The sequence below is a fragment of the Chrysochloris asiatica genome, unplaced genomic scaffold (assembly GCF_000296735.1).
Source record: "Chrysochloris asiatica unplaced genomic scaffold, ChrAsi1.0 scaffold00045, whole genome shotgun sequence".
NCBI classification, from domain to species: domain Eukaryota; kingdom Metazoa; phylum Chordata; class Mammalia; order Afrosoricida; family Chrysochloridae; genus Chrysochloris; species Chrysochloris asiatica.
Genome location: NW_006408563.1, coordinates 9,421,155 through 9,446,909, shown reverse-complemented (window position 1 = coordinate 9,446,909; position 25,755 = coordinate 9,421,155). Strand labels below are relative to the sequence as shown.

Here is a 25,755-nt window from a genome sequence, read left to right as displayed (position 1 = left end):
AAGGAATTGAAAAAAAAAAAAAATTCAAGCCTCGGGCTGCAGTAATGCAGGATTCTATGACCAACACAGAATGCTGGTGTGGCTCAGTAGGTTAATGCCCTGGACTGCAAAGTTGATTTGAACCACAGGTCAGCAGTTCAGGCTCACCAGCCACTCATTGAAACCCTATACAGGGTCACTATGGGTTGGAACCTACTCAAAAACATTTAACAACAATGGTCAAAATGGGAGTATGGTGGCTCTGTGGATAAACACTGGACTGTGAATCACAAGATCAGTGGTTTGAGCCCACTAGCTGCTCCTTAGAAGAAAAATGAGGCTTTCTGCTCTCACAAAGACTTACAACCTCAGAAATCCTATACAGGGTTTCTATGAGTCAAAACCAACTCAACAGCACTTAACATCAACAACATAATGGACAATATGTTGAATGATGCAGGAAGCATCAAAAGATGGAAGGAATACACAAAGACATTGTATCAAGAAGGACTGATTGATGTTTAGCTATTTCAAGAGGTACCATATGATCATGAACTAATGATATTAAAGAAGTCCAAGCTGCAGTGAGGACATTGATGAAAAACAAGCCTCTAGGAATTGATGAAATACAAATGGAAATGTTCCATCAACTTGATGCAGTGCTGGAGGAACTCAATCATCTATACCATGAAATTTGTAAGACAGTTACCTGGTCAAATGATTGGAAGAGATTCATATTTGTGCCAATTCCAAAGAAAGGTGACATGACACAATGTTTAAATCATCAAACGATATTCATTAATATCAAATGCAAGTAAAATTTTGCTGAAGATTATTTAAAAATTGTTGCAACACTACATAGACAGGGAGCTGCCAGAAATTCAAACCAGAGTCTAAAGAAGACACGGCACTAGGGCTATCACTGCTGACATTTGATGGATCTTAACTGAATATACCCGAAAGATGTTTACATATGTTTTATTGACTATGCCAATACATTCGATTGTGTAGATCACAACAAACTATGGATAACATTGAGAAAGAATGAGAATTCCAGAACACATAATTGTGCTCATGAGGAACCTGTACATAGATCAAGAGGCAGTGATTCAAACAGAACATGGGGATATTGAATGGTTTAAAATCAGGAAAGGTGCCAAGGTTGTTTCCTTTTACCGTACTTATTCACTCTGTATGCTGAGCAAATAATCAGAGAAGCTGAATTATATGAAGAAGACTGAGACATCAAGATTTGAGGAAGACTCTTTAACAACTTGTAATATGCAGATGATATAACTTTGCTTGATGAAATACTTACTGATGAAGATCAAAGAGTCTTCCATACAGATTGCATCTCAGTGTAAAGAAAATGAGAATCCTCACAGTTTACAACATCATGATAACCTGAGAAAAGATTGAAGTTGTCAAAGACTTCATTTGCTTGGATCCATAATCAAAACTCCTGGAAGCAATAGTCAAGAGATCAAATGATGTATTGCATTAGGCAAATATGCTGCAAAAGAGCTCTTTAAAGTGTTAAAGAGCAAAGATGTCAGTTTTAGGACTACGGTTGGCCTGACTCAAGTCATGATATGTTCAGTTGCCTCATATGTATGTGAAAGTTGGATCATGTATAACAAAGACTGTGGAAGAATCGATGCATTTGAATTATGGTGTTGGTGAAGAATGTTGAAAGTACCATGGACTTCCAGAAGAACAAACAAATTTGTCTTTCAGAAGTACAGCCGGAATACGCCTTAGAATCAACTATGGCAAGTCTTTGACTCTCCTACTTGGACAAGTTGTCAGGAGGGACCCTGGAGAAGGACATCATGCTTGGTAAAGTACAGGGTCAGTGAAAAGCAGGAAGACCCTCAACGAGATGGATTGACAGAGTGACAGCAATAATTGGCTCAAAGATAACAGTGATGAGGATGGCCGAAGACCAGGTAGTGTTTTTATTTTGTTGTGTATAGGGTTGATATGAGTTAATGGCATCTAATAACAGTGCTTAAAAAAAAAAAACTGGCACATAGAAGGAACTTCATATTTATTTGCTGAAACAAAAATAATTCAACTATCTGACAAAAAAAAAAAAAAAGATATATTTATACCTATATGGTGTGGCACTGCAGGATAATGCACTGGACTGAAAGATCAGTTTGAGCCACAAGGTTGGCGGTTCAAACCCACCAGCCGCTCCTTGGAAACCCTATAAAGGGTTGCTATAAATCGGAACTGACTTGACGGCACTTAACAACAACATGAAGAGAAAATTGCAGCTCAGTGGTCACTGCCAAAGGTTATACACAATACCCGCTGGCTGAGGGAGGAGTGAGTCCTGAAATCCAGCCAGTTTTTCACAGGCAGAGGTGGGCCCTGGCACACAGGCACCTGCCCAGAGGGTGTTGTCCTTGAATTAATTCATACAAGGGAGCAGCTGAAGTGATATTTGAATTTCACAAGAATTGTTTTTCATGTGGAGGTCTGTATGTTTTGGGGCAATCAAGGGTACACACAAGCTTGCATACAGACATACATACTCTAAGGTAAATTATTTCTAAAACTTTCTCAGGTACAGAAGTAGAAGACTTAGAGAGACATTATTACATGTATAGTTGTTCTTGCAGTCCAATGAAGCAATGTCCTTGGAATAGATTTCTTTAGATGAATTCTTGTTGGGGGCAGTGTGGTTGGTAGCATCTTAACTATTTTGTTTAATGACTTTTTTTGTTGGTCGGCATTATTTCTTTCTTTTCGGACCATGGGCTTTGCACTTTCTCTTTTTAATACTTCTGGGAATAGGGATGGCTTTGAGCTTTTCTCAACTTCTAAAACCTTATACTTAAAAGATTGTGATTCAGGGCCAGTGACATATTTTCCAGTAGGTGTTTTAAAATGAATTGGCATCTCTCGCTTGTATTCTGCAAATGTTACTGAATGTTGTTTTTTATTGTTGTTATTACTTCCTTTCCATCTCTGACAATACTGGTCTTCTAATTTTGATGTCCCCCCAACCTCTGTGGTGAAATGACTTAAAGGGTGGCTCTGCCATGAGGGAAAAGTGACTCTGTTTAAGGGCTCTTCATCTTCAGCTAGCGTATTGTAACGAGGAATTCTTGGATACCGTGACATTCCTGCTTCAGGTTTTCCCTGTACAGTCAGTTTATATATGTTCATATGATCCTTTTTTTCAATGGAATTCATTTTCAGTGTCCTTTCAAAGAAAGTGTTTGATTGAATTATTTTATTATCCCAACTATATGGGTCTTGAGACTCTATTTTAAAAACAGAATTTTCTGCTCCAGGAAGCTGAATGAACTCATGTTCTTTCCTTTGATGCTTAAACATTGTATCAGTAAGTTTTTCTGAAGACTTATTTAATGGAACTATCTGGGTGTTTTTGTTAGAACAAGGTTGCACTTTTATAAAACTTGCTCTAGTCGCTCCTTCTTTGCAGCAGTATCTTTTCTGTTCCATAATTTTTGATACATTTTCTTTAGTATTGTGCAAAGGAAAATACTCTTTTTCTTCTTTTCTGATCAGTTCTGTTTCTACAAGTCTATCCTCAGGTCTCTTGTGTAAAGTGGTTTTTTGAGCAATTTTTAAATATTTATTTTGCTTCTCTAAGTGCTCCTCCATAAAGTTATTTTCATCTCTAAAACATAAATCTGTCTGTATACATTTTAACGGTCTGGAACTGGAATTGATCAAATTTATTTGCTGGCTGATGTCCTCCAATTGCCTCTTTGTGATGAGTCCAGATTTTGAAAGTTTTTCTAAAAAAAGGCTTTGGAGGTGTTTTCTTAAACCAAGTTTTATATTTAATAGTTCATTTTCTGATGAAGCTCTAAGATAATTTTGTAGGGATTTATTCAAAGGATATATCGTGTTTACTTTAAACCTTCTGCCAAAACCATCTCCTGAAATATCTTGTCCAGAGTCATGTACAGAAATTGAGGCACTTTCAGTACTTAGGTTAGAAGTGTTTAAGTGCATACTCCTAGACTCTGTGTCTTTAAATAACTTGTGTCCCGAAAGGTTTTCTCGGAAGTAGTTTTTGAGAATTTCACTTAAAAATGACTTTAGTTTTATTTCTAAATGTTTATCTATGAAATGATGATGAAAGTTATTTAAAAAAGACATGATTTCATTCACAGCTTCTGAATATTTCCCCGGAAACATGTTTTGCCTTCCTGGTTCTGAATTCTCATTCATCAAATACAGATTTTGATAGATTTTTGGTAAGTCCTTCTTGGTGATGTGTCCCAATTCTGAAAGTCTTTCTACAAGGTAGTGTTGGATATGTTTACTTAGTTCAGACTTAAAATCTTTTATTTCTGAATCTGAGAGTTCCTCTAGAAATACGCAAAGCTTTGGATTCAAAATAGGTTTTCTGTCTAATTTGTCTGCTTGGTCAAAATTCTCTCTGATTTCTTCAAGGTCTTCTGTATCATTTGTGAAAGAATATTGCATTAGTCTTTGTAAATCTCTTTCTGGTTGTCCCTTTCCTTTAGATTGATTGTATTTGAAAAAAACATCTAAAATGTGTTTAAAAAAGGATTTTAGTATTATTGTACCTGATTCATTGAGCTTATCCATTAATGAGTTGCTTAAATTTTCCAAAGTAGTTTTAAGATCATTTTCTTCTTTATAAAACCCCTGACCATTCAATGGCAACTCTGTTTCTATATCTGGTATTGAATGATATTTTGAATCTTTTGGGGGTAAGTTTTGATCTTCTTCTAGAAAACGAACTGTATTGAGAACACAAGTGGTGTGTTTGGGAGTGTGGTCTGAAAGAGGTTTGGTTTTTCTTTTGATTTTGGAATATTCCTCTGTGGAATAATTTGACTTTTCTTCAGGAGTGCCTTTCTCTGAACCCACTGAAGAACTCACCTGGTGTTCCTTATCTATCACTTTGTTTAGCCCATATTCTAAAAGAGTATCTTCAGGAAATGCTTGCATTATCTGGTTGATAGCAGATTTGGACTGTGACAATTCTTTTTCATCATCTTTTTTTTCACAATGATCCCCACTATTCGAAGATAAGATTCTCTCCAAAGTTGTGGGTAATTGATCCTGATTATTCAGTTTTTTCCCACTGTGCTCTTTAACTTCTTTCTCCAACTCTGGCAAGATCTTTGCGGTGAATAGTTGCTTTATAACACAGTCCTGTACGGTTGTATCTACATTTGCAGCCACTAAATCTTTCACAGAACTATGTTCCGTTTCTACCGCTATTGATTTTCCTGATCCACCTTCTGAAAGTGAATCCAAAGACATGACTTTAGTTATTTGACATAAACTAGACTTTGAATTTAAAACATCTTTTTCTAGAAGCCAGCTTTCTAAGTCTTGAAAATTTTCAAATATTTCGTCTTCCAAACTACTTAATAATTTATTATGAACACTTAGGAATGGAGATCTATAGCTTTTCTTGCTTGATTGAATGTCCAGAGGAACTTCTAGATTAGAAAATAACTGTTCTAGGAGATCTTTCAGGTTTTTATTTAAAATTGACTTAAGCACCATGGGTTGTTTTTGATTTTCAGTATGGGAGGTAAGTGGCTTTGAGAGGTGACTTGTAGTCACATTTACAGATGTTGATGATTCTTCTTCAGAACTTGGTAAAGATACATTTGGTAGTCTTTCTTTTAACTTAGTATGTAAAGGTTTTATTGTAACAACGTCAGGATCATGAGCCCAGATTTTATTAGAAGGTCCTGCAGCTTTTGAATGTGCAGGGTAAGGAGGATCTTGGTCTTCATGCTCTATAACCTCTGCATTGGAAATGTTTCTACATTTGGACATATCTTCATCTTTCTTTTTTCTAATTGACATTTTGTGGTTTATATTTTGTAGAAAAGCATCAAAATTGTCCTGGATGTTCAAGGTCTTGAACTGTAACATTAAAGAAAAAGATAAGAAATTCTGTAATATTTATCTTATATATATAATAATTTTCAAGTTAATTTTCATTGAGCAGTCTGTCAATGTATCTACTCAGCCAATAACAATCTATAAAGAGAGGAAAACCAATTTTAATTTTGAAAAAATATTTGAAGTTGAAATAAAAATGCAGAATTTTCTCTAACTTATCATTTTAACACTATAATTGTCCATGTCCACCACTTGTCTGTCAGTTTGTTGTATTGTGGTGGCTTGCTTGTTGCTGTGATTCTGCAAACTATGCCACCAGTATTTTAAATACCACTAGGGTAAAACATGGAGTCCTGGTGTGGTGCTGTGGGCTAATGCGTCAAACTGCAAAGTCGTTTGAACTGCAAGGTCAGTGATTCAAGCTCACCAGCTGCTCCTTGGAAACCCTAAAAAACAGGGTCGCTAGGGGTCAAAATTGACTTGACAGAACTTAACAACAACAACAACAGGGTAAACCATAGTGGACAGGTTTTAGATGAACTTCCAGACTAGGAAGAAGGAGAGGTGGACTACTTCTGAATATTTAGTCACCAAAAACCTTATGAATAACATTGGAACACTGTAGCACCAGAATATTGATTATTGAAACATGATGAAGAGCCCCAGATTATTGTCAGTTGTAGTGCCAGAAGATAAGCCCCTCAGGTTGGAAGGCACTCAAAATATGACTGGGGAAGAGTTGCCTTCTCAAAGGAGAGTTGACCATGATTATGAGGGACCTTCATTTGCTGATGAGGCACAACTCATAATGCTGTAAACATCCATTAATAATCAGAACAGGGAATGTATGAAGTATGAATCTAGGGAAAAAATGGAATAGTCAGAAATGAAATGACATGCATTAGCATCAATATTAGTGAGCTGAAATGGACTGGTATTGGCCATTTTGAGTCTGGCAATCATGTGGCTTACTATGCCAGGAATGACAAGTTGAAGAGGAATAGAGTCGCATTCATCATCAAAAAGAACATACCAAGATCTGTCATGAAGTACAACGCTGTCTGTGGTGGTATAATATCCATAGGCATCAAAGGAGAACCAGTTAATACCACTATAATTCAAATTTACTAACCAACCACTAAAGCTGAAATTGAAGAATTCTATCAACTTCTTCATTCTGAAACTGATGAAACATGTAATCAAGATGTATTGATAATTACTGGTGATTGGAATGCAAAACTTGGGAACAAAGAGGAAGGGATCAGTCATTGGAAAATATGAACTTGGTGATAGAAATGATGCTGGAGATTGCATGATAGAATTTTGCAAGACCAATGACTTCTTAATTGCAAATACCTTTTTTAAACAATATAAAAGATGACTATACATATAGACCTCCCCAGATGGAATACACAGAAATCAAATTGACTCCATCTGTGGAAAGAGATGGTGGGAAAGCTCCATATCATCAGCCAGACAAGGCCAGGGGCAGATTGTGGAACAGACTATCAATTGCTCATATGCAAATTCAGATTGAAGTTGAAGAAAATTAAAACAAGCCCATATGAGCCAAATATGACCTTGAATATATCCCACCTGAATTTAGAGATAATCTCAAGAACAGAGACACTAAAGACCAAAGACCAGAAGAATTGTGGAATGACATCAAGAACATCATACAGGAAGAAAATAAGAGGTCATTAAGAAAACAAGAAATATGGAAAAGACCAAAATGAATGTCAGAAGAGACTCTGAGACTTGCTTTTCCGAGTAGAGATGTTAAAGCAAATTTTCTATTTAGCAAAAAAAGCTAAATAGAAATTTTCAAACAGCAACTCGAGAAGATAAATCAAATATTATAACAAAATGTGCAAAGACCTGGAGTTAGAAAACAAAAAGGGAAAAACATGCTCAGCATTTCTCAAGGTGAGGAACCTGAAGAAAAAATTCAAACATTGAAGAATTCTATGGGCATAATATTGCATGTTTCAGAAAGCATCAAAAGAAGATGAAAGGATAACAGAGTCACTGTACCAAAAAGAAATGGTCACTATTCAACCATTTCAAGTGGTAGCATATGATCCAGAGGCAATAATCCTGAAGGAAGTCCAAGGTGCACTGAAATCATTGGCAAAGAACAAGTCACTGGGAATTGATAGAATACAAACCGAAATCTTTTAACAAACTAATACAGTACTGGAGGCACTCACTCATCTAGGCCAAGAAAATTGGCCAGCTGACCAAGAGATCCATATCTATACCCATTCCAAAGAGAGGTGACTCAACAAAATGTGGAAGTCATCAGACAATATCATTAATATCTCACACAAGTAAATTTTTGCTAAAGAGAATCCAAAATCGGCTGCAAGTGTACATTGACAGAGAACTGCCAGAGGTTCAAGCCGGATTCATATGAGGTCGTTATATGAGGGATATCACTGCTGACATTAGATGAGTCTTGACTGAAAGCAGAGAATGCCAGAAAATGTTTACCTGTGCTTTATTGACTACACAAAGTCCTTTGATTGTGTGGATCATGACAAGCTATGGAAAACTTTGCAGAGAATGAGTATTTCAGAACACTTAATTATGCTCATGAGGTGCCTGTACATAGTCTAAGGTATAGTTGTTGAATAGAACTAGGCAACACTGAATGGTTTTAAATTAATAAGGGTCTGTTCTAGGGCTGCATTCTTTCGCCATACTTATTCAGTCTGTATGCTGAGCACATAATCCAAGAAACTGGATTATATGAAGGAAAATGTGGCCTCAGGATTGGAGGAAGACTTATTAATAACCTGTGATATGCAGGTGATACAACTTTGCTTGCTGAAAGTGAAGAGGACTCAAAATACTTACTGATGAAGATCAAAGATTACAGCCTTTGGTATGGGTTGCACCTCAATGTAAAGAAAATAAAAATCCTCAACACTGGATCAATAGACAACATCCATATGTTTTTGTTAGGTGCCACTGAGTCGGTACCAACTCATATGACACTATGTACAACAGAACGAAACACTGTCTGGTCCTGGGTCAACCTCACAATTGTTGCCACGCTTGAGCCCATCAATGCTACCACTTTGTCAATCCATCTCGCTGGGGGTCTTCCTCTTTTTCTCTGACCCTCCACCTTACCAAACATGATGTCCTTCTCCAGCGACTGGTCCCTCCTAACAATATGTAAGAAGTATGAGAGCGAAGTCTGGCCATCCTGGACTCCAAGGAGCCCTCTTGGCTGCATTTGTTGCAACACAGATTTGTTTGTTCTTATGTTAGCCCATAGCACTTTCAATATTCACCTGCAACACCATAACTAAAACACATAAATTCTTCTACGGTCTTCCTTATTCACTGTCCAACTTTCACATGCATATGAGGTTATTGAAAACACCATAGCTTGGGTCAGGCGCACCTTAGTCCTCAAGCTGACATCTTTGCTCTTCAACACTTTAAAAAGGTCTTGTGCAGCAGATTTGCCAAATACAATATTTCATTTGATTTCTTTGACTGCTGCTTCCATGAGTGTTAATAGTTGATCCAAGAAGAATGAAGTCCTTGACAGCTTCAGTCTTTTTTCTGTTGATGAGAATGTTGTTTATTGTTCCAGTGGTGAGGATTTTTGTTTTCTTTACATTGAGATGCAATCCATACCAAAGGCTATGCTCTTTGATTTTCATCAGTAAATATTTTAAATCCTCTTCGCTTTCAGCAAGCAAGGTTGTATCATCTGCATATCACAGGTTGTTAATGAGTCTTCCTCCAATCCTGATGTCACATTTTTCTTCATAGAACCCAGCTTCTTGGATTATTTGCTCAGCATACAGGTTGAATTAGTATGGTGAACGAATACATCCTTGTCACACACGTTTCTTAATTTTAAACCATTCACTATTGCCTTGTTCTGTTTGAATAACTGCCTCTTGGTCCATGTACAGATTCTTCATGAGCACAATTAAGTGTTCTGGAATACTCATATTTTGCAACATTGTCCATAGCTTGTCAGGATCCACACAATCAAAAGCCTTTATGTAGTCAATAAAGCACAGGTAAACATCCTTCTGGTATTCTCTGCTTTCAGCCAAGATCCATCAGACATCAACAATGATATCCCTCATTCCACGTCCTCTTCTGAATCCAGCTTGAACCTCTGAAAGTTCTCTGTCTTCCAGAATCACAGCAACTCACAAGCCACTACAGTATGACAAACTGACAGATGAGTGGTAGAACAGTCATATAAATTTGGAAAAAATTGAAGTTGTCAAATACTTCATTTTGCTCGGATCAACCATCAACACTTATGGAAGCAGCAGTCAAGAAATTAAACAACGTATGTTGTTGTTGTTAAGTGCTGTCAAGTCGATTCTGACCCATAGCAACCCTGTATAGGGTTTCCAAGGAGTGACTGGTGAGCTTGAATTGCCAACCTTGAGAGTCAAACAACTTTGCAGTCTGGCGCATTAAACCCACAGTGCCATACTAGGACTCCAGGTTCTTCAGTAGACACAATTAATTCAGCCTACATTTTTGTTTATAGCTATTGTTAGGTGCCATCGAGTCATTACCAACACATAGTGACTTTATGCACAGCAGAACAAAATATTGCCCAATCCTGGGCCAATCTCACTACTGTTGCCATGCTTGAGAGATGAAGTCTGGCCATTTGATGATAATAATTTGAATATTATTATTCAAATTTATACACCAGCCACTAAAGCCAGTGAGGATGAAATAGAAGAATTCTACCAACTTCTTTAATCTGAAATCTATCAAACATGAAATCAAGATGTATTGATCATTACTGGTGATTGGAAAACCACATATAGCATTAGGCAAATCTGCTGTACAAGACCTCTTTATTGTGTTCAAGAGCAAAGATACAGTTTGAGGACAAAGGTGCACCTGACTTAAGCCATGGTATTTTCAGTAACCTCATATGCATGTGGAAGCTGCACAGTGAATATGGAAGACTGCAGAAGAATGGATACATTTGAGTTATGGTGTTGGAGGAGAATATTAAAAATATCACAGACTGCCAAAAGAACAAACCAATCTGTGTTGGAAGAAGTACAGCCAGAGTGCTCCTTGGAAGCCAGGATGGCCAGATTTCATCTCTCATACTTCAGACATATTACCAGGAAGGGCCAATCCCTCAAGAAAGAGATTGTGTTTGGTAAAGTGGAGGGTCAAAATAAAAGAGGAAGATCCCCAATGAGATGAATTGGCACAGTGGCAGCAGCAATGGGCTTAGTTGTAGTAATGGCTGTGAGGTTGGCCCAGGACTGGGCAGTGTTTCATTCTGTTGTGCATAGGGTCACTATGAGTTGGCACCGACTCAATGGCGCCTGACAACAACAACAACTGACAATTGTGTATGTGCTTTTTGCTGCCTGAAAAAATTTTTAAAAACAATCCATAAATAAATACTTGTGTTTGTGTGTGTGTATTCTGACTGCTTAACTTCTAGCATTAGTTGCATCTGCTTAGGTAGTGGTTAACTTTAGGATCAAAGTCCTATTCATATAAATATTTACTGTTTTAGTTGCAATGTACAATTAAAAAGAAAAAAAGTAAAGCAAGTAGTAGATGCCCCATTAAGCATTGTGAGTAGTATTTAAAGATTGAAGGTTTCAACATTGATGTAGTACTTAGCATGCCACAGTAAAATCATGCTTTTGAACAGTCATTTTGGAAGAAATGGTTAAGAAATAGCAGTACTAAAAAACTCTGTATTACAGTGAAATTTCAGTGTAATCTTCATAGCCAGTTTAGTAGCTCTGAGACCAAGCCATTCTATTAATGAAACAGCCTCCAAAATTCAGTATCTATTCAAACCCTATGTTCATATAATGTCTACATTATCCAATTAAAACAAAATGTAAAATAATCATCTTACTACTCATGTTCATTAATCTCAGTTTGTTGTTGTTAAGTGCAGTTGAGTCGGTGCCGACCCATAGCGACCCTGTATAGGATTTCCTAGGAGCAGCTGGTGAGCTTGAACCACCAGTTCAAATGGCTTTGCAGTCTGGCACATTAACTCACAGTGCCACACCAGGACTCTAACTACTAAATCTCAGTTTAGTAGCTCAAAATTCATTTTAAAAGGCTATAGCTGGCTTTCTGATGCTAGTCAATACCAAGATGATGGCATAAGAATTCCCTACATTTTTTGAGAAACATGGATTCCTAGGTGTTATCTAGGGATGAAGATAGAGTCAAGATAGTAGGTCAATAAAAAAAATTTTTTTTTGATAAAGGAAACGAGTGTAAATTACTGCAGTTTGATGAACTGACCTTTACTTATGGATGTAATAGCTCAAAATATCAACTGAGAAGGAAGGAATCTTCACATCAAGTATCAATCCTATCCTCTATGTATACAGGGTAGATGGGATGGGCAACTTAGGCATTGGCTACCTAAAATGAGGGGATGATAAAGGCATGAAGTGATTTGTTTACAAGTTTTCAAGAGGGAGTTTAGTTTAAGAATGTGTGAGGGTGGTGGGGGGTAGAGATAGAGTCCCCACTGAATAGTTCTCATCTTGTCTAGATGGGTCTGGTGAAAAGAGATGGAGATAAGATTCTCATGATTCTATAGTGAGTAATTGTTATCATGACTAATTGCGGCTGTCACAACTGTAAAGGTAGTTTTGTAACAAAAATAGGGGAGTAGTTAATCTTACAGTCCAGAAACAGAGGACCCTAGGACCATCAAGGGAGAATAACATGAGTAGAATGTGGGACCCTATCCAGAGAAGCAACGACCAGACATGGAGGCAGAGATGAGGACAGAAGAGAGAGAGCAGCTGAGGACTCTGGATTCATGGAAAGAGAGGGACTGACTGCTGGCAGCCAGGAGGCAGGCTTGCAGAATGTGCCCTTTGGTTGTGTAAATTATTAGATATTCCTGAGTGCTTTTGTGTGTATCCCCCCCGCCTCCCCAAAAAACCCAAAAAAACCCAGAGGGAATGGAAGCAAATATTGTTGAATGATGATGCACAGAGGAAATTGTAATCATTGCAATGAAATGATGGTGTAAAGCCAAAGTTCTCCCATGTAAACTATCATTCAGTTCACAATAATAATAATAAAAAATAATAGTAGGTCAAAGGTGGGACCTGAATAAATAAATAAATATATATTTTAAAGATAGCAAAGTGTTTCTAATGGGTCAGCAGGTTTACTGTCCAATTACATTACTGTCCAATTACTTTACTGTCCAATCCATTTCAATCCATGGTGACCCCAGGTATGTCAGAGTAGAACTGTGCTCCAGAGGGTTTTCAATGGCCCTTTTTATTCCTGAAGTACATCACCAGGCCTTTTTCCAATGCACCTCTGGGTGGACTGGGACCTCCAACTTTTCAATTAGCAGTTGAGCATGGGTTAGAGCCATTTGATTATATAAAGTATTGGAGAAACATTAATTAAGTATCAACTGATATTGGGACAGAATACGTTGGGACTCACCGGATACGGTTCATTTTTTTCTGTATGTTTTGGTTTGTGAGATGGTAATGGTGATGGACTCTCTTCTGGTAAAAATAACACCTAAAAAAAAAAAAAAAAGTTTTAATTTTAGGCGACTTGTAATGCAAAAGAATTTCCCAAGATTGTTTTATTTCCTCAACTTTTATCAAAGATACAAAAAACTTTTCATCTAAATATCTTTCTCACAGTAACTACTACTTCACTTTGCAAAGAAATGTGTCTATACATAATCTTTGTTGGTGTTAGCTGCCCAACTCATGGCAACACTATGCACAACAGGATCAAACTATTGTCCATAAGGTTTCCTTTTTTGACTGAGTTTTGGAAGTACATTGTCAGGCCTTTCTTCCTAGTCTGTCTTAGTCTGGAAGCTTCACTGAAGCCTTTCAGCATCACCACCACATACAAGCCTCAACTGACAGACAGGCCATAGCTGTACTTGTGGAGCATTGACCAGGAATTGAACCTCAGTCTCCACCATTTGTTGTTGTTGTTAAGTTCTTTGAGTTGGTTCCAACCCATAGTGACCCTGTATAGGAATTCCAAGGAGTTACTGGTGAGCTTGAACCACTGACCTTGTGATTCAAATGTCTTTGCAGTCCAGTGCATTAACCCACAGCACCACACCAGGACTCCAAGAATTCTGCCACTGACCTACCAATGCCCCCTACACATAATCTGAGCTTCTTTTGTAGTAAAGTATTCACCTTAGCATATTTGAAAAGTAAAAAAAAAAAAAAGTCAAACTGAAACAAATAGAAAAGAAAATGTAATCTGATTTTAAAAAGGTTGTAAAGTATTTTAGATAATAACTGGCAGCCGATATTATATTGAGACAGCATATTCGGTGACTCTCAACCTGTCATTGGTAAATGGTTAATTAAAATTGCTGAAAGAAACTCTTAGTGCTACTAAATCAAGATGTAGAAAAACACTAGCATTACAGATCCATCCAATTTGTAGAGATGAAAGGCACTTCAGCTATACTCCAGTACTACTCTTAATTTTTGGAGTCCTGGCGTGGCACTGTAGGATAAACACTGCACTGTTAACTCAAACCCACTAGCCACTCCTTGAAAACCGTACACATGGTCATCATGAGTGGAATACAACTCCATGGCATTTAAACAACAACAGTGGTAGGATAAACACTTTATTGCTAACTGCAAAGTCAGGTCAGCAGTTCAAACCCATCAGGCACTCCTTGGAAGAAAGATGAGGCTTTCTGCTCCAGTATAGATGTATAGTCTTGGAAAACCTACACTGGTTTGCTATGAGTTGAAATCAACTCAATGGCAATAGGGTTTTGTTTGGTTGGTTTTTGTTTACTCTTTATTTTATATAAGAACCTGAAGCTGAAATTTCTTGTTCTAAATTACCCCAAAGATTCATAGGCTAAATCCTACTGTTGTTGTTAGGTGATGTTGTTGTTGTGTTAGGTGCCATCAAGTTGGTACTGACTCATAGTGACCTTATGCACAGCAGAACGAAACACTGTCCAATCCTGGGCCAACCTCACTACTGTTGGCACACTTGAGTCCACTGATGCTGCCACCTGGCCAATCCATCTCGTTGGGGGACTTCCTCTTTTTCTCTAACCCTCCACCTTACCAAACATGATGTCCTTCTCCAGTGACTGGTCCCTCTTGACAATATGTCCGAAGTATAGGAGACCGAAGTTTGGCTATCTTGGCCTCCAAGGAGCACTCTGGCTGCACTTCATCCAAAACGGATCTATTGGTTCTTTTGGCAGCCCATGGCACTTTCAGTATTCTCCTCCAACACCATGACTCAAAAGCATCAATTCTTTTATGGCCTTCCTTATTCACTGTCCAGCTTTTGCATGCATATGAGGTTATTGAAAATACCATGACTTGGGTCAGGCACACCTTAGTCCTCAAGCTGACATCTTTGCTCTTCAACACTTTAAAAAGTTCTTGTGCAGCAGATTTGCCTAATGCAATATGGCATTCGATTTCTTGACTGCTGCTTCCGTGAGTGTTGATAGTTGATCCAAGTAGAATGAAGTCCTTGACAACTTCAACCTTTTCTCCGGTGACATTGATTGGTTCCAGTTCACAGCTATCCTATACACAACAGAACAAAACACTGCCTGGTCCTGCACCATCCTCACAATTGTTACACTTGAATCCGGTGCTGCTGTCATTGTGCTAATCCATCTCTCTGGGGGTTTTCTTCTCCTTCATTGATCCTTCACTTTACCAAGCATGATGTCCTTCTTCAGGTACTGGTCCCTCCTGATAAAATGTCTGAAGTATGAGATACCAACTTTTGCTATCCTGGCTTCTAAGGAGTATTCTGGCTGTACTTCTTCCAACACAGATTTGTTTGTTCTTCTGGCAGTTCATGGTAGTTGCAATACCATAACTCAATTGCATCCATTCTTCTTTGATCTTCCTTATTTGTTATCAGTCTGAGAAGCTGGATTAGATGAAGATGAATGTAGCATCAGGACTGTAGGAAGACTTATTAACAACCTGCCATATGCAAATGATACTACCTTGCTTGCTGGAAGCAAAGAGGATTTGAAATACTTCCTGATGGAGATCAAAGATCACAGCCTTCTATCTAGATTGCACTTCAATATAGAGAAAATGAAAATAGCACAATTGGACCAATGTATATAACATCATGATAAACTGAGAAAAGATTGAAGTTGTCAAGTTATTTCATTTTGTTTGAATCCACAATCAATACTCATGGAAGCAACAGACATGAAATCAAATGACGTATTGCGTTAGGCAAATCTGCTGCACAAGACCTCTTTAAAATATTCAAGAGCAAACATAATCATTTTGAGGTACACCCGACCCAAGCCATGGATGGAGTCCTAGTGTGACACTGAAGAATAAGTACTTGACACAAGGTTGGTTTGAATCCCAAGCTCAATGGTTCAAACCCACCAAAAGTCCTTGGAAACTCTATACAGGTTGCCATGAGTTGGAACTGACTTGATGGCACTTAACAACAACAGATTGATTAAGTGTGGTGAAAGGATACAATTCTGGCATACACCTTTCCTGATTTTAAAGCACTCAGTATCTCCCCTTGTCTGCCAAATGACTGCTTCTTGGTTTCTGTACAGGTTCCTACCTCATGAACACAATTAAGTGTTCTATAGATTGTCAGGATACACACAGTTGAAGGCCTTTGCATAATCAATAAAGCACAAGTAAACATCTTTCTGGTATTCTTTGGTTTCAGCCAAGCTTCATCTGACACCAGCAATGATATCTCTCATTCCATGTCCTCTTCTGAATCCAGCTTGAATTTCTGGAAGTTCTCTGTCAAGTTACTGTTGCAACCATTTTTGAAACATTTTCAGCAAAATTTTACTTGCATATAATAGTAATGATATTGTCCAATGATTTCCACATTCCATTGGGTTACTTCTCTTTGGAATGGGCACAAGTATGGATCTCTTAGTATCAGTTGGCCAGGTAGCTATCTTCCAAATTTCTTGGCATAGATGAATGAACACCTCCAGTCCTTCAGCAGTTTGTTGAAGGATTTCAATTCAATTCCATCAATTCCTGGAGCCTTGTTTATTACTAATGCCTTCAGTGCAGTTTGGGTTTCTTCCATCAGTACCAGCGGCTCTTGTTAATATGCTATCTCTTGAAATGGTTAAACATCGGCCATTTTTTTATGGTGAATCTGTGTATACCTTCCATTTTCTTTAGATGCTTTCTGCATTATCCAATATTTTGCCCATAGAATTCTTTAACATTCTAAGTCAGAGTTTGTATTTTTACCTCAGTTCTTTCAACTTGAAAAATGCTGAGCTTATTCTTCCCTTTTGGTTTTCTAACTCCAGGTCTTTGAACATTTCTTTATTAATACTTGACTTTGTCTTTTGGAATTGCCCTTTTAAATTTTTTGTTCAGCTCTTTACTTCAATTTTACAGGCTTTTTAGAATCTCTTTGATGGAGAGAAAGTTGTAGAGTCTCTTATGACATCCATTTTGGTTTTTTTTTTTCTTTCCTGTCTTCTTTAATGACCTTTTGCTTTCTTCCTGCATGATGTTCTTGCTGTCATCCACAGCTCTTCTGGTCTTTGGTCATTAGTGTCTAATGCCTCAAATCTGTTCCTGAGATCATATCTAAATTCAAGTGTGATACACGCAAGATCACATTTTGGCTCTCATAAACTTGTGTTAGTAATTTTCAGTTTCATACTAAACTTTCATATCAGCAATTGATGATCTGCTTCACCGCCCCTGGCTTTTTTTTTTTTCTGCCTTGATATTGATACTGAGCTTTTCAACCAGCTCTTCCCATGGATGTAACAGATATAATATGCAGTCAATTTAATTCTTGTGTGTTCCATCTGATGGGGTCCATGTGTATAATTGCCTTTTATGATATTTAAAAAGGTATTTGCAATGACTATGCCATTGGTCTTGCAAAATTCTATCATGCAATCTCCAGCATAATTTCTATCACCAAGGCCGTATTTTCCAATTACAGATCCTTCCTCTTTGTTTCCAGCCTTTACATTCCAATCACCAGTAATTATCAATACGTATTATTTGCATGTTTGATCAACTTCAAACTGAAGAAGTTGGTAGAATTCAGTTTCATCATCATTGATTTTAGTGGTTCATGCATAAATTTGAATAATAGTGGTATTAACTGATTTTCCTTGTAGGTTTGTGGATATTATCCTATCACAAACAACACTGTACTTCAAGACAGTTCTTGAGTTGCTCTTTCTGGCAATAAATGCTTTGTTATTCCTCTTGAATTTATCATTCCTGACTTAGTAAACCATATGATTGTCATATTAAATATGGCCAATAACAGTCCATTTCAGCTCACTAATAGAGTCCTGGCATGGTGCTGTGGTTTAATGCTCATGACTGCAAGGTTGGTTTGAATACAAGATTGGCAGTTCAAGTTCACCAGCTGCTCCTTGGAAATCCTATACAGGGTTTCTATGAGTTGGAACTGACCCAACAGCATTTAAAAACAATAATGCGTAGGATATCGATCTTTTTGCATTCCATTTAATTTTTGACAGCTTCCAATTTTCCTAGACTCATACTTGATACATTCCACGACTCAATTATTAATGGATATTTACAGCTGTTTCTTTTCATTTTGAGTTTTGCAAGTGAAGTTCCTGAAAGCATTCACTCCATTCATTTCATCATCAAACTCCACTTTGAGGCAGTTCTTCCCCAGTCCATTTTGAGTGTCTTCCAGCTTGAGGGCCTTATCTTCTGATATTATATCTGACAACATTCTGGTGCTATTCATAATGTTTTCACTGTATCTGACAATGATCTGCTGCTATCCATAAGGTTTTCAGTGGGTAATCATTCAGAAGTAGTCTGCCTCTCCTTCTCCTGATCTGTCTGTCATAATCCGGAGGTTCCAGTGAAACCTGTCCACATGGATGTTTACAATACTGGTGGCATAGCTTCCAGCATCACAGCAGCCTGCAAGTCACCACAGTACAGCAACTTTCAGATAAATGTTGGAGCTTAAATTCTTGCTGTCCCAGATTCTAATCGGGTGCTCCTTCCTCCATACAACAGCACTGTGTTAGGGGACTTGGGTGGCTTTCAGGGCATCTTACTATACACCAACATTGCCTACTTATCTAGAGAAAAGCTTAATACCACTTATTTGTAGAGGTCTTAGTACTTGATACTGCTTTCCTATACATTATCTCCTTTAGCTTATAGAGGGTTCATTTTATATCATATTTGGCAGGGGCCATGCCATCAAGAAACAGAACGGTGGGGGACCCTACTCATGAAGGACTCATTGTTAAGCAAGGCCACATGAGTCTCTCCTTGGTAGGCAAGGCCCTGAGGAGACTTCTCATGCAAGGGCCCTGCGGTTCTTGTGCTTTCCTTTTATGAATAGTTCATTTTTTATTTTTTTCTTGATTTTATTATAGAAGTTTTCAGTAGACTTTTCAATAATCATATTAAAGATTAAAATGACATTTAGGCATTTTCACACCATTTTCGATCACATATAGTTATAAAGATTGCTTTTCACAGTAACAATAAGTTTCACCACTAGGAAAAACCACACCAGCTAAAGTACTGCCAGTTCAAGTTTTTCAAGTTAAGATTACAATCAACATCCTCTATAGTTTTAGCTTGAGACAATAAAAGACTTTTAGAGAATAACTGAACCATAATTAAGAGTTGTGGGAACACATAGGAACATAAGTAGAAATTTAACTGGATGTTTTAGATGAAGAAATTATTAGTATAGGGAAGTTATTTTGTTTAATTATAAAAATTTAGGTACTTTTTACACTCTTATTTTTAAAGCAATTATGAGTAATTGATATGTAGCATTAGTTACGGGAAAAATGCATTGCGTGTGAGTTGTGATTAATGAATCTATAGAAAATAGTAGATGAGGGTTAAGATTTAGAATTTCTGTGTAAAGGTTAACTTGACATTTTAGGGGGGAATAAAGAAGAACAAAGTCACTTACAGAAATCAGATATTATTAGGGTAGCTAGGGAGTATAAGGAAGCAGGATGCCAAGGAAAATATTTTGATGTTCTTTGATGTAACTTGAAAGTTCATGAATCATAAAGAATGTAATCACCAAATAGATTGTACTTTAAAGAAATTGATTACTATAAAATTATTGTGTATTGTAACGGTATATAAGGAGCTGAAAATTTGAGTAAAGATAGAAAATCTTGGATTTATCACAAATAATTGACTCCATGTGATTCCTTTTCGCCGACACCACATCCCCCTTCAATAGCCTCTTAATAAGTTGTTGGGGCTGGTCCCCGACACATATTAATTAAAATAACAATCCAATGAATGTTTACATGAGAAATGCTCTTGGATTATTTTAAAGTTTCATTAACATCTATAAGCAGGTCATCCGACTATTTTTTAAAAGGAGGAAATTGATGTGCATGCAATGAGTGTTCAAATCCAAAGGGCCCAGCGTCACAAAGCAGAAAACAAAATCTTTAAGGCTTCCAGATGGAAAAAGATGACTTATCTACAAAAGAAAAATCCATATGGCATCATGCTTGTGATCACTGCCACTGAACAATACAACACAACAGCATAATGCCTTCAGAGGTAGAGCTCAGACAGTCAAATAATGTGGGTTAACAGGCAAGAATTTTTCAGAAATTAAAATATTCATACTATTCACTAACGATGCAGACGACACAGAAAAGTTATTCTAAGGCACACCCCATGAAAATGAAAATATCATCTAAGAAAAAAGAAAACAAGAAGTACAAGAGGGACACAGTATGACTTGAAAAATAATAGTCCACATGATTTTAGGTGCTACAAAAGTGATTTTTTTATTTTGATAAGTTTATAATTAACATTTAAATTACTTTCTGCTTATGACAATGATCATGCTTTTCACTTAATACAAAAAAAAAAAAAAAAAAAACCAGCTCATCAAGTTAAACAAAAATATTACATAAATAATAGTACTGATGATATGCTTGTTGTTGTTGTTAGGTACCATCAAGTAGGTATTGACTCATAATGACTCTATGCATAAGAGAATGAACACTGCCCAGTCCTGTGCCAACCTCACATCTATTTCTGTGCTTGAGCCCATTGCTGTTGCCACTTGTGCCAATCTGTCTCGTTGGGGGAGGGGGGGACTTCCTCTTTTTTGCTGATGTCCCATCTTACCAAGCATGTTGTCCTTTTCCAGGGACCGGTCCTCCTGACAACATGTCCAAAGTATGAGAGACGAAGTCTGGCCATCCTGGCCTTCCAGGTACATTCTGGTTGTACTTCTTCCAACACAGATCTGTTAGTTCTTTTGGTAGGTCATGGTACTTTTAATATTCTCCTCCAACACCATAACTCAAATGCATCAAGTCTTCTGTGGTCTTCCTTATTCACTGTCCAGCTTTTGCATGCATATAAAGTTATTGAAAATACCATGGCTTGGGTCAGGAACACCTTAGTCCTCAAACTGACATCTCTGCTATTGAACACTTTAAAGAGGCAGCAAATTTGCCTAATGCAATATGTCATTTGATTTCTTGACTGCTGCTTGATATGCTAATATAGCAAAAATCAGAAAACCTAAGAGGTATACAACTGACTAAAATTTGGAAACATAACTATAGAGGAAGCAATTATAAAATAATATGAAAGCTCTTTTGTTAGTCTTTGTTGAATGGGAGTGGACATCACTCAACAGTAGTATACAGTTACAATATGACATTTTAAATTATGATGCATTATTTATTTTATCATAATTTGCATAATTTACTTAAACATAATTTGTATACAATAAAAGTCACCAGCTTTAATTGTACAACTTGGTGAGTTTTGGCAAATGTTTACAGTCATAGAGTGACCACCACACTCATAATATTGAACATTTTTATCACCCAGAAAAAAAATCTCTCATGGCCCTATACGGAGTAACCTTTTCTAACTCCAATTCCTTGAAGCTACAGGTCTGTTTTCTGTTACAAGAAATTAGAATTTTATAGACTACCATACAAATGGAAATACACAATATGCAGTCTTTCGTATTTGGCTCCTTTCACATAGATTCATTTCCATGTGTCAGTAGCTTATTCCTTTTTATTGCTCCATTGTATGCTGTTGTTAAGCACTATGGAGACAGTTTCAACTCATAGCGACCCTGTATAGGGTTTCCAAGTTTGAACCAATGACCTTTGGTTAGCACTTCCTTGCTTATCCTACAGTGCCACAACAGGACTCCAAGAAATGGTTCCATTATATATATACCATATATATTCCATTATACAGATATACTGTATTTGATTATCCTTTCATTAGTGGATGGACATTTAGGTTGTTTCCAGATTGTGGGCTGTTATGAATAAAATCACTATGAATATTAACAGGTAGGCTTTCGTGGGCCTAGTCTTCTGCCTATCTTCAGTCAGGAATGGGGTGAGGGTCACAAAGATGGCATTTTCCCCATGTCTGTGGTGTTCATGGAGGTGTTGTCAGTCTCGTGACATGAAAAGGACACACTACTGTGCATGTTAGGTGGTTCAGATCTAGTTTCAGTCAGTTCTGTGGACCCAGTCTCCTGCTTTTCTTAATTAAGAAAAATAATTCTTATTGTAACACAAATATCAAAGATGCATTTGAGTTATGGTGTTGGAGGAGAATATTGAAAGTGCCATAGGCTGCCAAAAGAATCAATAGATCCGTGTTGGAAGAAGTGCAGCCAGAGTGCTCCTTGTACGTCTGACATTGTTAGGAGGGACCAGTCGCTGGAGAAGGATATCATGTTTGGTAAGGTGGAGGGTCAGAGAAAAAGAGGAAGATCCCCAGTGAGATGGATTGGCCAAGTGACAGCATTGATGGACTCAAGATGCCACTGTTGGTTGTTATTCTGTACCTCAGGATTTAATTTAGTTTTTGGCCTGTTTTGTTTTTAAACTCTCTTGCCCTCTCCACACCTCTTGTTCTGGCCTTTTCCCTATTAAAAAACAGTTCAGGGCTGGCTCTTGGTCTGAGAGTATCTGTGTGCATGCGTGGCAGAAGAACCTACCAGTGATGGGGGTTGGGGTGTCCACTCGCTCAGGCACCCCCTCTAGTCACCAGAATGGAGGTGCACAAACAGTGGGGGGGGGGCAATGAAGAGATACCAAAAAAAAAAAAAAATCAGAACAAAGGAAAACTGACAACGTGTATTGTCCACCTTTGCTCTGAGGTTCCCCTGGCATTATTCCATGGTGGGTCTGCTTCCCTGTTTGGTCTTGCCATTTGGTCTCACCCAAGTTGTTGGCTCTGGGCCACTGAGCCCGGCAGATTAAAAAATACATGATTTCTTACTTCTCCTACAAGTTCCACTAGCTATAAGCCTTCAAACTTTTAAAATATTCCTACCTATGTGGTTCAGAGCTTTGGAGCTCTTCCCTGAACCTGCTTCACCTGGTATTCTGTGTTATTGCTGATGGCAAAATTCACTGCACCTCTACCCTATCTGCCATCAAGCCCCACCCTTCTATATTACTATTTTAATACCCTTTTCTGCTAGCGCCATAATATCTGTCATTTCTGATTTTATTTCTATTTATTTTTTCTGAATTATGGATTATTTTTTCTTGCCCCTTTCATTTCAGTATCTGGTAATCTTTTTATTTGATGCCAGAAATTTTATATTTTGCATTGTTGGTTACTAGATTTTGTTTTCTTCTTTTCTATTTAAAAGCATTTGATTTTGTTCTGGAACATAGTTAATGGACTTGGAATAAATTTGGCCCTTTTAAGACTTGCTTTTAAATGATATTGGGAAAAGGTTATCCAATAGAGCTTAAGAATTCTACCTGCTGTAGAATAATTCTACTGTCCAAGGATTCTGCCTGCTGTCATATGTATTCTAAGTCTTTCCATTCTGATTAATGGAAATATAAGTTATTTCTAGCCCTGTGTTAACTGTTATAATTTTTCAACATAATCCTTTCCAGTGGTTTGTCTCTTCACTTCCTGAAATTTCCTACTCTGATCAGTACTCAAAGACTAGGAAAATTCCTTAAGTTATCTGGAGATTGTACCCTCTATATCTCCTTCCTTTCTGTTATTCTACTTCACAAATTCTGCCTCTGCCTCAACAAACTCGAATCACTCTTTTTTCTACTCAACAAGATTTTCAGGTTTTGTTTTTATGACCCTTGCTCTCCCTGCTGCCTGTAGTTGTAGGGCTCACCTTGTTTGTTCCTTTCTCTAACGTATCACAGCTTCATACTGCCTGTTGTCCAATATATAAAAACCATTTTTCCATATTATTTGTTCAGTTTTCTCATTGTTTAATGCAATCAATGTCATTAGGACACTACCTCTCCACCTCTTTGTTCCTCTTTCATAGTCATTCTCTCTTCACTTGCGATCACTTCTAGTTCTTAATATAAAAGAAAAAGTCCTCTCTCCAGTGTCAAGATTGCCAACCAACTAGGAATTGGAATTGTAGAGGGACAGTAGCTTAAAAAATGGATGCTGGATGACAAAACTAAGTCAATTGCATGGTATTTTAGTAGTGTTGAGAAAATTGCCTATCCATTTCATCTTATTAGTAGATTCCTACCTCATACCAAAACAAAAATAAAGCATAGCTGAGCTAACAAGTTAAACATAAAATGCACATTCCATAAAACAATGCATTAGAAAAAAAAAAAAAAAAAGGAGAGTACTTAGACTTGTTGGAGCAGGGAAAGGACTTTCCAAATGAGACATAAACCACAAAACACAAAGGAAAAGTTGAGAGAACTGACCACATAAACACTTACGACTTCTATAAAAACCACATAGAAGTTAAAAACAGATAACAACCAGCAAAGATACCAGACAACACCCCCTCAATACAAAGGGTAGACAGGGATGGACAATTTGGACATTGGTTTCCCAAAATGGGGGGCTACAAAGGCAAGAAGTGACTGGCTTACAAGATTTCAAGAGGGAACCTAGATCCAGAGGCCACGGAAGGTATAATCTCCACGGAGTAGTATCCAATCTATCTGGGAGGGACTGACAAAAGGAGATGGTGATGGCTTCATGTGGTACAATAGAGAATAATTGCTATCAGGACTGACTGTGAGGGTTGGAAATGTAAAGGTAGACGTTTTGCAGCAAAATAAGGGGAGTGATTGACTTTGCAGTCCCGGAGAGGAGGTCCCTAGGACCATCAAGGGAGGAGAGCAGAATGAGGCACCCTACCCAGAGAAGCAGTGACACCAGAGATGGAGGCAGAGACAATGACGTGGAGAGATGGAGCAGCTGGGGACTCTAGACCCAGAGAGGAAGAGGGGCTGTGTGCTGACGACCAGGGGGAAGGCTTGCAGTGTATACCCTTTGGTTGTTTGATAATGCATGGAGGGGATTGTAATCATGGCAATGAAATGATCTATGATAGGATGAATGTAAAGCTGGTGTTTTCCCATGTAAACTATATAATTCACAATAAAACATTAAAAAAAAAAACAAGATCCCAGACAAAGCATTAATATCCAAACATACAATACATTCTCATATAAAAATAAGAAAACACAATATTGGAAATAGTTATAGTTAAACAAGAGAAGTACAAATGTGTAATGAACACATGAAAATAGTTTACCTTATTATAACTGAGAAAATGTGAATTAAAATATAAAACAATATCATTTTGCTCATCAAATCAACAAAAAATTACTAGTCTATCATTTTACATTTTAAATACAAATTAGCAAATCTGCTTTGAAGAGAAATCTGATCACAGCTATCAAAATTAAATATGCTCATACTGTTTGGTTCAATATTTCTTCTTCTCATATTTATCCTATAATATACTGTGTTGTTGTTGTTGTCAGGTGCCATCGAGTCGGAACCGACTCATAGCGACCCCATGCACAGCAGAACGAAACAATGTTCGATCCTG

The 25,755-nt window shown here is 37.5% G+C and overlaps 1 protein-coding gene across 1 annotated transcript in view; it reads right to left on the bottom strand.

Annotated features, from left to right (window-relative positions):
* LOC102835311 overlaps positions 1 to 25,755 on the bottom strand; it is a 205,963-nt gene that overhangs the window by 3,146 nt on the left and 177,062 nt on the right. Inside the window, exons 17-18 of the mRNA XM_006862032.1 lie at positions 13,336 to 13,416; positions 2,590 to 5,883 (exon numbers count right to left, since the gene is read on the bottom strand). Coding sequence (XP_006862094.1) covers positions 2,590 to 5,883; positions 13,336 to 13,416 — 3,375 coding nt within the window. The remainder of the gene's footprint in view (positions 1 to 2,589; positions 5,884 to 13,335; positions 13,417 to 25,755) is intronic.